At 44.9% G+C, this 15,963-nt stretch overlaps 6 protein-coding genes across 6 annotated transcripts; 2 read left to right on the top strand and 4 right to left on the bottom strand.

The window, feature by feature from the left end:
- Positions 1-1,229: 1,229 nt before the first annotated feature.
- On the bottom strand, positions 1,230-2,497 carry PHALS_02289 (uncharacterized protein; the record flags this gene model as incomplete). The annotated part of the gene is made up of 5 exons (XM_024716759.1): positions 1,230-1,286; positions 1,363-1,432; positions 1,495-1,718; positions 1,783-2,360; positions 2,425-2,497. 5 exons carry the CDS (start codon positions 2,495-2,497, stop codon positions 1,230-1,232), a joined length of 1,002 nt encoding a protein of 333 aa, XP_024582326.1.
- Positions 2,498-2,525: 28 nt separating this feature from the next.
- On the bottom strand, positions 2,526-4,225 carry PHALS_02288 (C3H1-type Zn-finger protein; the record flags this gene model as incomplete). Its single annotated transcript, XM_024716758.1, has 8 exons — positions 2,526-2,571; positions 2,644-2,966; positions 3,083-3,207; positions 3,288-3,394; positions 3,462-3,609; positions 3,692-3,875; positions 3,935-4,039; positions 4,103-4,225. The coding sequence occupies 8 exons, from the start codon at positions 4,223-4,225 to the stop codon at positions 2,526-2,528; spliced, it is 1,161 nt and encodes a 386-aa protein (XP_024582325.1).
- Positions 4,226-4,301: 76 nt separating this feature from the next.
- On the top strand, positions 4,302-5,679 carry PHALS_02287 (hypothetical protein F443_15955; the record flags this gene model as incomplete). Its single annotated transcript, XM_024716757.1, has 5 exons — positions 4,302-4,685; positions 4,755-5,010; positions 5,103-5,302; positions 5,386-5,471; positions 5,547-5,679. The coding sequence occupies 5 exons, from the start codon at positions 4,302-4,304 to the stop codon at positions 5,677-5,679; spliced, it is 1,059 nt and encodes a 352-aa protein (XP_024582324.1).
- A 140-nt stretch (positions 5,680-5,819) lies between these two features.
- On the top strand, positions 5,820-7,295 carry PHALS_02286 (equilibrative nucleoside transporter family; the record flags this gene model as incomplete). The annotated part of the gene is made up of 1 exon (XM_024716755.1): positions 5,820-7,295. One exon carries the CDS (start codon positions 5,820-5,822, stop codon positions 7,293-7,295), a length of 1,476 nt encoding a protein of 491 aa, XP_024582323.1.
- Positions 7,296-8,277: 982 nt separating this feature from the next.
- PHALS_02285 (uncharacterized protein) lies at positions 8,278-9,255 on the bottom strand (the record flags this gene model as incomplete). The annotated part of the gene is made up of 8 exons (XM_024716754.1): positions 8,278-8,293; positions 8,352-8,398; positions 8,465-8,591; positions 8,658-8,674; positions 8,829-8,891; positions 9,022-9,051; positions 9,116-9,137; positions 9,233-9,255. 8 exons carry the CDS (start codon positions 9,253-9,255, stop codon positions 8,278-8,280), a joined length of 345 nt encoding a protein of 114 aa, XP_024582322.1.
- A 201-nt stretch (positions 9,256-9,456) lies between these two features.
- PHALS_02284 (Colon cancer-associated Mic1-like) lies at positions 9,457-10,567 on the bottom strand (the record flags this gene model as incomplete). The annotated part of the gene is made up of 5 exons (XM_024716753.1): positions 9,457-9,647; positions 9,733-9,835; positions 9,893-10,092; positions 10,311-10,476; positions 10,541-10,567. The coding sequence occupies 5 exons, from the start codon at positions 10,565-10,567 to the stop codon at positions 9,457-9,459; spliced, it is 687 nt and encodes a 228-aa protein (XP_024582321.1).
- Between the last annotated feature and the right edge of the window lie 5,396 nt (positions 10,568-15,963).

Here is a 15,963-nt window from a genome sequence, read left to right as displayed (position 1 = left end):
CGCTGTTGCTCGGTCTGGAGCATGGCGGATGCGATGGCCATCTCGACCTCTCTCACCCGCCTTGCGCCGCAAGGTGTTGCACGCCATCAGGGCCAAGCAAGGACACCAGCTTATTAAGCCCGTCCTGCATGCCCTGGGGCAAAGATGAAAATTGTTCCATCCTCACAGAGGATCAGTCTAGACGACTCAGGTGTAGATTGACTACAAGTGCTACCAAATGCAGCGGGGCTGCCGTAGCGTTGCGCTTATAGGAAGCGCCATTTAGGTCACCGACCTTTCGTTCTATACTTAGAATAAGTACGAGTTAGCAGATCGCAATCCGCTTATTCCAAGAGTAATTATTGCCTTAACCCAAGGCTAATTACTCTTCCGTTTAAAATCCAAAACTGATTTTTATTTTTTTTATCTGCGGCTATACCGCCTAATTTTAAATGTATAGATTTTCCCTAATTAATATAGTAAAATCTAAATTTATGCATAACTACTGGCTACCCAGCCACATACCGTATTCTTATTGGGTGCAGTCACACCACGGTCACACACACCCCTGTTACCAGGGTACGTGTAGCCCCGTTACATACGTCCGCACAGCCTGGCGGTGATTTCGTTCTAATGTTGAAAGTGCACCCACCTGCAATAGTGCAAATGCTAATGCAGTAGTGCAAATGCTAATGCAGTATCGTCTAGGTCGATATTATCAATGCGGTTTTTCTTAACATTCCTGATCGTGCGTTTTAGAACCCAGGTAGTATCATCATTTTGCTTCCAATTACGTAGTATCACTTGTTAGGGTTTCAGCTTTTGCAGGCAACGCAAGGTCGTCTTCATCATAATAGACGTCAATTGAGTGACGATTGCTTCAAGTGATTCCACATGACGAGCACAGTGCTCAGGATACTTCGAGATTAGCGTAAAAATAACAGTGGCAAATTTGAGGGAACCCCGAACTTGCCCATTTCCTGGACGCTCTAGAACAGCTTCGCATGCCCCAATAAATCTTTCTACCGTCAATGGTGATAACGCTGGCTGAGTACTAAGGATGGTTTGATAAACTAAAAGTGCCGATTCGTTTGAGAGCAAATGCGGACACATTGGATTAGCGTGTTCGTTGGTAGCCGCTGCTTCTAGACTCCGACTTACGAACTCATCCAGCCGGTCTGCTGATACTGCATCAGAATTGTTTAAAATTCGTGTGATCGCTTCTGCTTGTGGAGTACCGACGATATACCTCAAATTATCATCGTTGCCTCCGACCAACAGAGGAAGTAATAGCGAGCCAACAAGAGCTTCGGCATAACGAGAACCAAAGTAAAATGCAGTCCGAAGTAGCACGCGAGAAATAACGGAGTCGGCTGAACGGACCTTTGGTAAAACACTTGTTTTGATAAAAATCGCGGCGTACCGCGAGCTCCAGTTGGAATCAACAAGCGCACTGATAGAGAATGTGAGCTGCACTTATAGTGTAATATCACCATATTTTGAATAGATGCTTACCGAGTAATTTGATATAGAACTTCATCATTAGCGGAGTCTATACGTAGCACCGTGCATAGATACTGAAAGCTGCGCTCGTTAGCTACATAAGTCGTACGGACGTCGTTAACGATTTCAGCCAGCAAAGTAAAGACACATGAAGCGATGTCATCAGCCACAGTAGTGCTTTCAGAGTATGAGAGGTGGTCAAGCCGTTTGGCCAGATTAGACGCGCGATCCTCCATCTATCACAAAAAAGTTCAACATTAAATGCATAAAGTTTTTAGGACAGATTATCACCACGGACACCTTTTTCGATATTAATGGTGGTTCTGGTGTTGGTATGCAGGAGAGTGACTGATCTCTTAGTCGCTGCTCAGTTTTTTGCACCAAAATTTGATCCAGGACGACATCAGCTCTCACGCGTTTTTTTGACCGCGATGCAGCTAATCTGGTAGTATATAATCTACTAGATGTCACTAACTTGCCGTGATTTTCATTCTGTAACGAGAATTCCACGCGATTCATCGTAGACCGACGCATTCGACGGCGGAAAGCATTATCCACCGGATTGCTTTCCCTTTTCTGATCATCTGCATCTTCTTGCAACACCATCTTCGCAAGCAAGAGGCATACATTGTCAATCTCGCGACGTCGCGGTATCGCTGTCACTCTAAGAAAAGCGCGTGCGAGGCTTACAGCCGTGTCCGCGCAAGGAGAAGCCCCGCTCGCCAATGCACTCCATATATCACGCTGCACTCTCAGATTCAATTTTTCCATACAAATACCAAAGTCTGCAGCCGTCGCGTCCTCATCTTTATCTTCAACGCCTAGAAGAATGGGTGTGCTGAGCTCTTGCAGAAAGTCAGGAGCCACTAGACGATGCTCTGTTTGAAGCATAAAGCCATAAGCAATTTTACTGTAGCTGGCAAGCAACCATGTGCAATGTACCTTGCAAGTACTCGTGCACACCAGCAGAGCCTTTACATTGGGCTGCATGAGCCAAAAGCTCGAAATTGCTCATTTTTTCTTTCGCAATAGAAATGATACCTTTAAAAAATCATATTATGACACAAGAATTTTTTATTTAACTGGCTGCTGCAGTCATAACGAAATTAGTTTGCTGTTCTGCGAAAGCCGTCAAATAAAGACGGAAAGCTTGAGTTGTACTTGGAAGCAAACCGGATATTTGGCCGAATCAGCAAGTCCGCGTCGTGAATTTTTGGGTTATCGCCAACCACCAAGGCAGACGCTTTTGATGACAAACCTGATGCAGATGTCATCTTGCTGTCAGTGTTCTGTCTTGACGCAAATAACATAGGTGACTTGATACGAAGCTCATGTCGCAACGGGCAAGCAGCTCCCTCAAAGCAAAATCCATTCGTAAAAGCTTTGCAAATGTCCGCTGTTGCACTCACTTTGACGTGGCGGTATTTGCAATTATCTCGAGTGCAAGCTCCGCGCAAAAACATTCTACAGTCCGGAACTTTGTTCTGTACAGCCATAAACAATAAACACCACATCAGTGATAATTATCATCAGCACCCAGGTGACTATGAAGATCACCGCCGAAGCGCTAGCACCACATATGTCATCGAATATAGTTCACCTCGTCATGTTGATGCGACAGCAGACACCGAGAATCTTTGCACTCGTTTTTCAAAAACTTTCTGCACATCGATACGCGCCGACTGTCATGAATATATTTGCATTCATTTTTGTTTTTGCAGTAGCCTGTTTCAGCATCAAGGTAATGAATGGCAGCAACATTCACTAACACAAGTCAGCAGCATTTTAAAATAAGAATTACTTGCCGAAACGGTTGTAAAAAGAGCAGTATTCTGTGCGAAGTTCTAATGAATGATTTGTATGGAAGCGTTTGTTTCGGGCGCGTTGCACGGTGGCTTTTGCTCGAATGAGGCTAATTTACATTCAGGAAAGTTTAAGTCAGCACGATCATTTGAAAAATAAGAAGTACTGACGCTTACGCAGCACGAACAGCTCCATGTGTTCCATTTCTGCTTAGTAATCCTCGTTTGCGTGCGATGCTTTCGATTCGCGTTTCTGTGAAGCAACGCTTCAGTATCTTTCCTTCGTTCGAGGCAATATACTTAACACCACCGATATGAACGGATTCTGGACATGGTACACATGACGACAGCAAACCAAGTCATTTCGATGCAATGAAAACATATCAGAAATTAGTTCGACTCATTACTCTTCGCATCAGACGCTAGTGTAGGTGTTGCAGAGACAACAGCTATAAAGGGATTCGTCACCGTTGGCTTCTTCGCTTCCGCCCGAACAAGACTGTACCCGCCCTTTGCTTTGGCGTAATCACCGTCTTCTAACCGCAGCACCTGCAATTGCATGCTTTTACTGTAATTGGCTGATATTTTTACCTGGCAAAACAGCACAACCCGTCAAATGAATCATTCTCGTCTGTCAAAAAGTCACACACCGGTCTCTTCCACGCCTTGTTCATCGACGCGGATTTTTTTTCTCTATTTAACGCATCTTCACGCCTCCAAACCTTATTTGCACTCCCTCTAGCAACATGACCCTGCTTCGTGGTCGCATTAGGATCGAAAAATCGGTTCCATGATCGATTGACTGCTCCAGAAATCACCTGATTCTGGCTGTTAAACTCCAAATGCTTACTATGTGGTGGTTTAAATAATGTTTTCTGTTGTTTGGCCTCCAAGAGATTCTTCATCGCCTGAATCTTGGCGCGCAACTTCGCTTCTTCCATGAGTGTTCTAAATCTCAAGTGGCAAAAGTTTGAAATCAGCTTAAGTACGAGATGGACCATATTTTAATATATCTAAATGGATCGCACGTGCGACTTCGTTAGTATTACGGTGCTGTTCGCTACAGGCCAATCGCGGCCGCACACGCACCGTCCTCTTTCTCGTGATGCGCGCCTGGCACAGCAGATCTCAGATCAATTACGGCAGCAAGAATTGTGTTTACGGGAGCTGCAAGATATCGTAATTAAGAAGTCCATTATCGGGGACGATCAAAGCGCACAGATTGCGACACTAACAGATGTGCTAAAGAAAGAATTAGGTGCTGCTGAGCGTAGCATTGAAAGTTTTTGGCAGAAAGTCAAAGCACAACGGGGCAGCCATCAGCAGCATAACCAGGCACATTTTGCTATCGTTTGTCAGTCGCTCAAGTCGCGCTGCGCAAAAAGTGTACAAGCCTTTCACGTGGGTAGTGATTTATGATTGATATAGGGAAGTGGTACTGACTTTAGTTGTCTTGTATGTCATGCGTAGCAAGCGTTGCAACAGCATACCGCGGCCATCCGCGAGCGTAGCTCGAGACGCAGCAAATTTTCGCATGGAGGGGGTAATCTCATGGTTCATATAAATGCACCGCTATTTTTCCGCACGAATGCAACTTTTAATGGACATCCGGTTTTGCCAACTAACAGTAAGGCACCTCAACATTTGCTGCAGAATCGGCCATCTTGTAACTTCGCTGTCAGGAGTGGATTTCAGGCATTAACTGCTGCTTCACTGGCTGAGCAAAGTATCGCATAAATGTTACTTACTGGTGTTCTTTCTCGTTGTTTGTTTTAACTAAATCTGTTATGTTGCTTTTTGGCAAATGATTGGGCACAGGTGCTACACCGACATTGAGTCCGCCACCTCCTGAGGCGAAGCTTCGTCGTCGCGCTAACTTTGGAGCTAGTCCGATTATGCAGCAGCGCTTAGCACCTCCTGAAAATGTTACAGGGATGCAGTCGCAGCAATATCGTTCTCATGAAGATGCTCAGACGAGGCACGCAAATGCGGCACAAGTGGAAAGTACCATTGTAGAGGTCTGTCGCTGTGTATATTTGATCGCGATACTATACTACATAAATGGCTCTGACCGTCCGGTTGCCGATCCGATTTGATACAGATAACGAACATGTATACACGAATGGCATCCATGGTTGCTCAGCAAGGGGAGATTATCTCGCGCATTGATGACGATATACATATAGCGTACGTGAATACAAAGAATGTTGGCATGGTATGTGCAAATTTTTAATGTGCTTTTCTCTTGATGTGGACATTCAGTCAAACAAATGTGGAGGCCGCACACGACGAGCTGCTAAAGCTCTTTAATATGGTGCAGAGCAACCGATCTTTAATTGTCAAGATTTTTCTGGTGCTGGTTGTCGTCATATTTCTTTTCGTCGTCATCTTTTAACGAGATCTTGCCATCAGCAATATGATAACAATAGAACCTTTAACTCATAGCCATCTGGCAAAATCTGTAACGGTTTTACAAACTAGCCAATCAGATATCGCAACCAGTTATTGAGCTCATCATCTATTTCCTTCGGAACGATGACAGTCAACTCACGCAAAAGCTTAGAAGTGGGTTTTGAGGTCTTTCATTTGCTCGAAGTGATCGAGCCTGTTTTGCCCATAGGCAATCTAGACGACCGCGTGGGTCTACGGATCACATACTGCACTTTTTTTTTCAGCGGAGCAAGCTCCATTGCCATGTGGAGCTGCACCACACTGGATTTGTCTATTTTTGACGACAAATACCCGGAAGATCGTGTGAATTTTGTCTTCCCCATCGTCAGCATGTCCACGCTACTGATTATTAATTTGTACATGATTATGGCGGGACGGCAACTATCAATGGGAGCTAGGATGTATGGATCCCTTGCCATATATGCATTTTTCATGGTGTTGCTCCCGCTGGTCAACATGATCACACTGCCTCATGATGTGGGATACCCGTTGACGTTGCTGGCACTCATGGGCTCGACAGTTTCGTCTTCAATTATGCAGTCGTCTATGTACGGGTTGGGAGGAGTTTTTGGCCCCATTTTCATCCAGGCCATTGAAAGCGGTAAAGGTTGCGGTGCGATTTTGCTTCTCATAGTGAGACTGTTCCTTAAGTGGTTCTTGGAAGATAATGTTGGTGACAAATTTTACCATTTTCAGCTCAGTAAATTGACGGTGGGGGTCATTTTTGGTGTGGCGCTACTCATTGTGATTGTCACGTGGGTACTGTTTTGGACTTTGCTTCGTACAAAGTTTGCACAGCCATTGCTGACAAAATACGCACTGGTGCAGCATGAGACGCCATTAACTCAAGCACTGTCACCACTCACCAGTCCTTTAAGCCCAGTCAGACGACCACATGCGTTCTTCAGGGTGGATGAAGGAAGTCCTTTATTAGCAAATGACTTTCATACATGCAGTGATGGAACGTTTATAGAGTTTGAAAATGATGAGGAAGATGAGGAAGATGCTGGTGGGATGGAAGGTAAATCGGAGGAGCACGTCGCTGCTGCATCAATCATGAACGTGATTCGCACCGCGCTAAAGCCTTTCTTTTCGCTGTTTTTTTCCTACTTTGTCTGCCTTTCATGTTTTCCCGGCATCATCTCGATTATTCCATCCGTAACGCTTAATTTGGGCGACTGGTATCCCATTGTGCTGGTCGGGTGCTATAATTTGGGTGACCTCTTTGGAAAGATCCTACCCGTGTATGTGCTGTATTTCGACATGCCAAATATTCATCTTTCATGGCCATTCCAGCTGTCTTTTCTTCCATTTTTTGTGGCGGCACATGTTCACCCTTTTAATGACATTACAATTGTCCTGGCTGTGTTTTTGCTAGGATTAATCACAGGTTATGTAGCCACATCGAGCTTCATCCTTGCACCAAACATGTGCTCAGAATACCAAAGAGAAGTTGCTGGCATGGTAGCCGGATTGAGTTCTATCATTGGACTTTGCGCAGGATCATACAACGGCCTCGTGCTGGAGGCAATTGTTCGGATCTGGACGCGAAACAATTAGCAAGCGAAGATCGGCTTTATTTGATAGATTTTGTGGTGCCTCGTCCAAAATGCATATCTGAAACAGTATTCTGTTTGTTAAACTTCATTGTTTAGCGGGTAAGCTTTATTCCCGTCGTGGCCGATATTGCGCTCGGCCCTCGCACACAATATTACGTGGTGAGCACATGTTTCCCTTAACAGTTTCGCTGTACCAGAATAGTTGTCTTTCAACTGGCCGGCACCTTGACGTATAAAGCATAGCAGATGAGAGAGTAGCAGTAGCGCTAATCTACTGCAAAACCTGCATTCGCTTGTGTGCCCATCAGCGTGCCAGAGACCCCAAAGAAAGTCAATTGATGAAGCAAACGTTTTTTATTGCAAAATAGCCATCGGCAGCAAAGATGTAGTGTCTTACTAGCACACTAAAAAATTCCAGCAGCTTGTGCTTGCGAACATTGTCTGGGAAGCTGAGGTTATGCTCAAAGTGTAGTGTCGACGAGAATGGTCACCTTTCCATTTCCACACTGGTGCTAGTCTCCGTTCGCTTTTCATTGAGGACAATCATCGGGAGTTGCAGCTGCAATGTCTCCATAGATACTGAAGGCGATGCTGTATTGCTTGCGCATAATTATCTCATTTAATTGAGCAGGCTGAATTTCGCGACATCAGTACCATTGACAATCTATCTGAACCCACCGAAGCTAGAAAAACGGTGCCATTTCATGGCGAAAATCCCACCGTGAAGACGATGTAGTTCCGCAACCACTTAAGACGTAAACCGAAGCATACAGCAAAGACACTCGCTCCGCATGATCAAATCGTATCTCTAGTAGCACCCACGAAACGAGAAGGAATATTTACAGATACTCATAATCTTACGCCATCGAAAAAGGAGATAACTTTTCAAGTCCAATCTGTATAATTTGCGAGCTTACAGACTTCAAAGCATAATTACATAGTATCTGAAAATTTGGCTGCCAGGATAATTGTCTTCCCATTCGTCACTCGTCAGCCGATCTGATCAAGTCACAATGATTACAACCTTAAGACCAAATAAGCACATTATGCATCCCACAGTCGTTGGTACAGCGAGGACACCAGATATCTGCTTATAAACACAACCTTAAAGGCAAGTTGCACAAAATGTAACGTCAGAAAACGTACAAATTTGATCAAGACAGCACGCACCAGCTTAAGTATTGCTCCCGGTGCGCAACAAGCCACAATATTAGCGCGATTATCACAAGCTTTGATCATATTCAAAAAAAGTCGCATCGCAAAATATGTGTAAGACAATTTTAGCGCCATAAGGTTTCTTTTATCCAAGCTTTTCAAAATACAGCAGTTCTGATAAGTGTTTTGGCATGGCGAGTGTCAAAACGTCATCGGTGTGCGCTCCTTTAGCATATTGCAATATTAGTACAATGACAATTTTCATCTCGAATGATGCAGTGATTGATGGACGTAGATAGCAACGATTGCGTGTACATTAAAACATTCGTCACTTTCTTAAGCGCAATTTTGAATGTACTGCTATAACGTTTCCACGTACACGTGTTTGCTTGTTCGACCCAACGTGGCAGTGAAGTATGTTCCATTGTATGATCGCCTTTGACTATCTCGATAGTCGTATTAGCTTCATTTTGCTGGAGCGCCGAGGAAATTTGAGCTTCGATTTGCAAATTATGTAATTTGCAAATCGAAGCTCAAATTTGTAATGTCTCGAAATGCAATGAATCAATTACCTTAGTCACACTACGTAGCCGAAGAGCGTACTGTTCCACAGTCCAGTGGAGGTTAACTTAATCGCAACCAACCAAGGACAGTGAGATCGGGTACCTGAGAGTACATATTTCTCGCTCTGCCAAACAGTAGAGTAGTAAGTTAGTAAAGCGATGCGCCGACCCCTAATAGTAAGAGTACAAGCTCGTCCAGAGTCTCAAGCATTCTTCTTACGTCACGAATCTCCTAGCGGTCATAAGTCAAGAGTCACAGATAAAAGGCGGGGGCGAGGAAAACCCGAATCTCAAAATCGACGGTATAGGAAATCCGCAGCTTCAATTGACCCACATCGACCGTCCAAATCGGAAACAGCAAGTTGCCGACCAATTCCTTCAGGTCACACTTAACATTTTTCAGCAACTAGCCATTTCGTAAACCAATGCGAAGCCAAATGCCGTTTAGCCTTTTAATTCAGCAAATCCATAAGCTTTCCTTAATTTGGCTCGAGAACTCGATAGAACCAAATTGTCTGGGAACGGATTAGTAGCGCTGGTTGCAAGAGTTGAAAGTGACGTTGTATTCGAACGCCGCAACGAAGCAGGATCCCAAATCTTCAAAAATAGAAGCAAACTCCCCAGCATTTGCGTGACTTGTAGAGATGAACGGATCAGGTTTGATGAGGTGACTACAAAATAACACTGAGAAACAGACAGTGATGGATCAACTCCACGTACCCGATCGAATCAGCGAGTCGTAAAACATGACACCAGGAAAAATGGATGCAACACACGATCTTAGATCCATGTTTTTAAAAGCAAACTGTAAACCTTGTTCAGTCTGTACAAGAACAAAAAGTAAGTTTTCAAAATTTGTGATTTGTATAAACACTGCTACCTGTCCGATACTTAAAAAGGTGCGAATCATGGAACGAAATTCCTGCAATCGAAAAAACATGTCCAGACCCACTTGTATCAAGGCTGGATAAGTGTCCCCTTTTTGAATCATCAACTCGGCAAGTTCTATAGAATCTGGTAGCGCATGGTAGTGTAAGAACTGGTAGAGCTTGTTTGGCTCCTCTGTAGCTATGTAACACTCTGCAAGCGCCACGCATCTGATTTAGCATCATTAGCCGCTGAACAACGTCAACGCTTGCAACCACACTCACGTGATCATTTCCACTGGTACCTCCCATTGCCGTAGATTCTTGATGTACTCAATCAGAAAGACGCTCAAATAACAGTGTTTAACGACCTATAGTTAAACTAAGCACATTACTATCATTAAAACACAAAGCCACCGGCACGACGCGAACCTACACTTGCATCACGAATCATGTCCCTCCAAACGTAATCATAAAAATCTGTCTGACGAATTTTGAGAACGCTTTTCGCATTTAAAGCTTGTAATGCCGAACTCCTGCGCCTCAATGAACCGACCATGCCATCTTTATCAGCAAAAGACTCTGTCCAATCGGCACCCTTTTAACGCATGCGGGCACAATTTAGAAAAAACACAAGTAGCGAGCAGAAAATAAAAACGTACAAGCTTCATCACGTTATCGCGTCGCATGCTGCCGCTCATAAATGTTGTACTCAGCAGCCGCACGACTAAGGAACAAGATGCCAGGTGATTCAAAAAATAGTCTCGCGCAAGCTTCAACACCAACAGCTTTGCAGTCTCACTATCGCCTCGACGCAGTAGAAATGGTACTATGTCCGGATGGTGCTCGCAAGTCTTGCAGATCTCTATCAGATTTAGCTGCAGCTTTCGTATTTCCACATGTCTGCTTCCATTTACCAGATATGATTGTTGTACGAGATTAGATGCATAAAATCGCCAACGGGTAAAACCCGGCGCAGTTATCACAGACACCTGGCCTGGTGGCCTTAACGAAATCGGTAACGGTGCCGAGAAAGGATCGCTGCTTATCTCCTCGCATTTGATATCGAAGAAGAAGCTGACATTAAATTCCATACTGTGACAGACGAGCAGATTGTCAACAACTGAATTCTCTAACGCCGTCTCTGGTGGCAGCAGAACGTTCAGCGAGCGGACACACGTCGTGTTTGTACGTGTTATCAAATACACCAAGAGCTTCATCGATCTTAAATCAGTATATATGACGTACATCTCTCCATATAAAGTCACAAGATTTAGATCTGGCTTGCATATCGATCTGGAGAACACGAGCTCGGGGAATTTTTCAGCATTCATTCCGTGCAGTAAAAAAGGTACAACCGCGTTGGCTCTCAATCCAGAGCTGACAAGTAGCAATCCATGCGATGCGGCATACCAGAATTCATGAACAGATGGTCCGAAATATCTGAATAGGGCACAGCAATGCTGCTTTGAGCTGATACGATATTGTTCCAGCCCAAGCTTCGTGACAAGAAATAGATGTTGGGTTGTCTTTTTCTTGCTTGAGTGTGCGCTCCAGATCACGCCCCCGTGTAAAATTCGATTGCCAACTTTAGACCGACATAACACCCAATAGGACGCGCAGGTCGCGCAGTGCAGAATCTGAACCTCAATGTCGCTGCGCTGGATGGCGAGATATTGACCGTCGATCGACAATTGCACGAAAAGAATCGGTGTCATGTTGTGCGGCCAAAGTGAGATCTGGTGTTCCTTACAAGTATCAGCCGCCCTAAAATCGAAGAGAGTAGTCGCATTCTTGGGCGGGGAGAAAGTGGCCGTCGCGGCGGCCATCGAGTCTAGTGATGCATCCAACGGTAGCTTCTGCAGTCTTTGCGTATGGAAGGATAGAAGCAATATGCTTTGATGAATTGCATCATACCAGGCGTGGACGCTGTCGTCTACATATGCGACGCCGCCGCGTGCGCTTAGGTACAGGTGGCCATTGTTCATCGAGGATTTCTGGTCTTGTATACTTTGTATACAGGTCATATCGAACAAAGGCGACAATTAAGACAATTTAGCTGGATGCTCGGTGTGTATAGCCTTACGCTATGCTATAGCCAATGACGTGCGGTTGGCTGTAACAGCTACTAATAGCTCGAAATTACAATTTTGAGCGACATCACCGTGATTAGTACCAGATGTGATTGGAGTGGTAATGTTTGGAACTGCATTTAAAGTGAAGCATAATGTGATACAAATCGGAACTTTAGCACATGTTTTACAATTTTCTGATACATCTTCCAGATGAAATAAGATTGTAGAATTTTGAGGTGGCTACACAGTGGCTCTCGATTCCACTGGCCTGTCTGGATTACGATGTCGTCGGTGGCATCCACTGCATACTCTCCCGTTGCTTACAGCAGAGTCCACGAGTCGTCGAAATTTTAGCACGTGCTCATCTTGTGCAAGTGCTCCTGCTGTTATTTCTAATTTGCTTTACTAATTCAAGAGAAAACATATACTTTCTGCTCAGACTACCATACTTTTTTGGCATCTCATATAAATGAAACTGAATTTATTGTTTCGCGCCGATGTGTACCACGAATTCCTCTATTCGGAATTCCGTCATTTTCGTAAATCCGGCAATTAGGGATATTCACAATGACACCAAGTATAATGTGAAGTTTGCACAGTTGACCTTTGATTTAATGCAATCATACCAAATGTTTGAGATTTATTATATTCGTATCCGTTGCACTTCCCCTACTATGATATAGACCGTACTAGAGGTCCCGCAAAAAAAGTTGCGCTGAACTGCCGCTCCTCGAGCGACCACTGCACCTGTAATTCCACTTCAACCGCTGAACTTTACCGTGCAAGACACTTTTGGATACAACGGTACGAGGAGTCCGCTCCCGTGTGCCAAATCAATGGTCCGAAGAGCCCGCGCTAAAATCACGGTCTCTGCGGCCGACGCGCATAACAAATCTCGGTGAGATCGCCGAAGTGTTTCTCAAAAAAAGGTTCCAGCGACTCTTTGATGTCCAACCAAACACCTCCGCCCTCACCTTCGCTCATAAATACAAATTATAGTCACTCCTTGATGACGTGGCGTTCAATGCGCTCAGCCTCACTCCTGAACAAGCTTGAATCTCCAAACTCCGTGCACTTTTCCAACAGCGGGAAGTGTCACAATACGGCGCTGTGAACAGACAGCTTGCTATCGGCAAGATCGACCTGGCTTAAATAACCAGCTTGCTTTACTGAGCTGAGTGTCCAGGAGGCACGCTGACTCTTGTCCAAGTCACCACGCCGTGGGTATGATTCCAAACCGTCCGATATTGCTCGCTGGTTTGGAGCTATTACACTCCTGAACGTGCGAATCTGTCGCTCTCACTAAAACAGAATCGATTTTTGCTCCGCAAGCGCTTTCTCAGCCCACAGCCAGTCACTCTCCAGGAGTACTGCACCGGGGCTGACGTAGTTTTACGGTTAGAGGAAGCGTAAGTCAGGTCACCGACCTTTCGTTCAATACTTAGAACAAGTACGAGTTTAGCGGATCGCAATCCGCTTACTCCAAGAGTAAATATAGCCTTGACCCAAGGCTAATTAACTTTTCCGTTTAGATTCAAAAACTGACTTTATTTTTTTATCTGCGGCAAAGGCGCCTAATTCTAAAAGCATATATATTTCTAAATATGTATAGTAAAATCTGAATACATGTATATCTACTGGCTATCCAGCCCCGTACCGTATTCTCGTTTGGGTGTGGTCACATCATGCCCATTTGGTGTGACGCATACCCCTGTTACCAGGATATGTGTTACCCCGTTACAAGTACCGTATGTGCTTGGAGCGGCGGCTGTTGAGAAGACCATACCCTCTTGGATCTACCCTGAATAGTTGAAGCTGGCAGAAGTCCCGCTAAGTATCATTACTTGTTTACATTGGGTGCAGAACGCACGTCGCCCAAGCCGTCCTATGCCTTACAAGCCAGCTTTGGCGGCGTGGCCTTGCGCAATGAGCATTATCTCTTGCTCAACTTGGCAAACACATATCAACACGGAGACATCAGGGTGGCTGGCTACCTTTCAACTTGAGGTCATGTCTCTTACAGTGCCGCTTATCTTCGTGAGGTATCTGTAAAATTACCTACGGAGGGTTATTGCAACGCAAGGTCGGTCTCCTCCCACTGAAGAGAAATACACTGCGATGGGCGACTTGCCTCTTCTCCATATGAAATATAGACTGACGGTGCGCCAGGTCGTAAGCAACCACGAGTGGAGCTTCAAAATCCCATTATCGTTCATACTGAGCGCAAACCTTCCACTTCACCAAGTATTGATAATAGCCCTGGTTTACTAAACGATTCATCAAAGCTAATGAACGTATTTCACCCCCAAACGTTTCAAGTTAGCTTGGGCCGCCCTTGCTCAACGAACAGTTTCGACGATTCCTTCCGAGGCTTGATCACATGTACACTCTCGATTGTGACGGTACATTTACTCTCTCTGATAGTCACGGCGTGCGTCTAAGGCTCAGATGAGCCAGATTTCGGATTGACTCTCTGAGCTTTGCTATCGTATTGCCTGGCTTAAGGCACCCCCCGGTGAATCTCGTCACTGCTTTATCAACAGGGATGATTGATATGTTGACTCGTCTGCATCGGATTTCTTCACGTTCGGGTTGCTTGAAAGAGCGATCCTCATGGTTTGGATTAAGTGTTGCACTCATGACGCTGAATGTGCTCAAAGTTTTTCTGAATAATTCAGAAAAAAGGATAACTCAACCTCTTCTTCGGTACGAGCGCGAATGCTCCGGATTTTCACTGTTGCAACTTGTATTCTAGACCGAAGACACTGCATGAGTAAGTAGGTTTGTTGAAATCAACAAATATATTTAATTCCACAACAAACTCGTGTGCCACTGGCGTCGACGAGCTGTACTCCGCAATGAGTTTGAGCGTCATGCGCCGGAAGCGTAACGCGATGGATGAAAGCCAAGACAAACACATGTCCATCTTTCCCAGACAGCCCACAGAGACTTCAGTACCAGTATTATTGAATGCGGCTTTTGAAAGACCATAAATCAAGTCCATACTGATGACCTGATTACACTCAACCGGAATCAGCAGGTGCCGTCGCATGTGGCAAGGGTTCAACCCACAGACACGTCCACACGAGCGCATGCGTTCGTATTTATAATCGCATCGGGTTTCCAAGGTGAGAAACCTCTTATGTGTTTACCCACTTTTTACGTATTGAACCACCAATACATAGCGCTCATTTCGATTTTTTCTTTTGATGCTGCCACTCAATTTGTTGTCTTGTGTATCGTATATATTTTTGCACTTGAATGTTGTCATCGCGAGGCACCTCATTTTCATGAGGGCCAAGTCTGTAATGCATGAAGGTACAGGCGTGCGACCGCGCACTTTGATGATGCGACTTTCTAAATGTCTTACTTGTCAGAGATTCTGGCGGCGCAACACATGTTGCATTCAATCACGCAAAGAAACTCCTTTTCAATCGGCGACGTCACCATTGTGAGATGCAGCAATATATTTGCGGGGCGACGCAAAGCGCGTTCGCCGCCAGATTGGACCGACGCAGTATATACCTTCCTCAACGGTATACTCGACAGAGAACGATAACCAATTTGTCTTTTTATGTGACACATCTGGTGGAGACGTTGCTATGCAAAACAACGCACGATCTGTACAGATCTCAAACGGCATATAGTCTGGTGGACTTGGAACTTGACGGTAACTAAGCACTGCAATCAACACCTTGATTTGAACAAAACATTTTTATGATCAGCTTTCAGATGGAGAAACACAAGTGCGACGACGCGTTTGTGTCCATCAGCTCTGCTTAGAGTAGAGCGCAGTCTATTGTAAAGGCTGCGAAGTCGCAGACAACGTAGGATGGAATTTCGATGAATCATAATCGGGCGCAGGAGGGCCTTTTTTACAGCCTCAAATGTCCTCTCTGTTGCCGCAACCCAATATCACCCAGCATCCTTTTTAAGAAAACTGATGGGGTCGGGCCGTGCAAGCAAGGTTTACACTGTACTTGTGCAAGTAGCTGGTCAGGCAAAGCCAC

The sequence above is a fragment of the Plasmopara halstedii genome, assembly GCF_900000015.1.
Source record: "Plasmopara halstedii genome assembly, contig: Scaffold_1878, whole genome shotgun sequence".
Classification (NCBI taxonomy): Eukaryota; Oomycota; class Peronosporomycetes; order Peronosporales; family Peronosporaceae; genus Plasmopara; species Plasmopara halstedii.
This window is presented reverse-complemented; position numbering and strand designations above follow the sequence as displayed.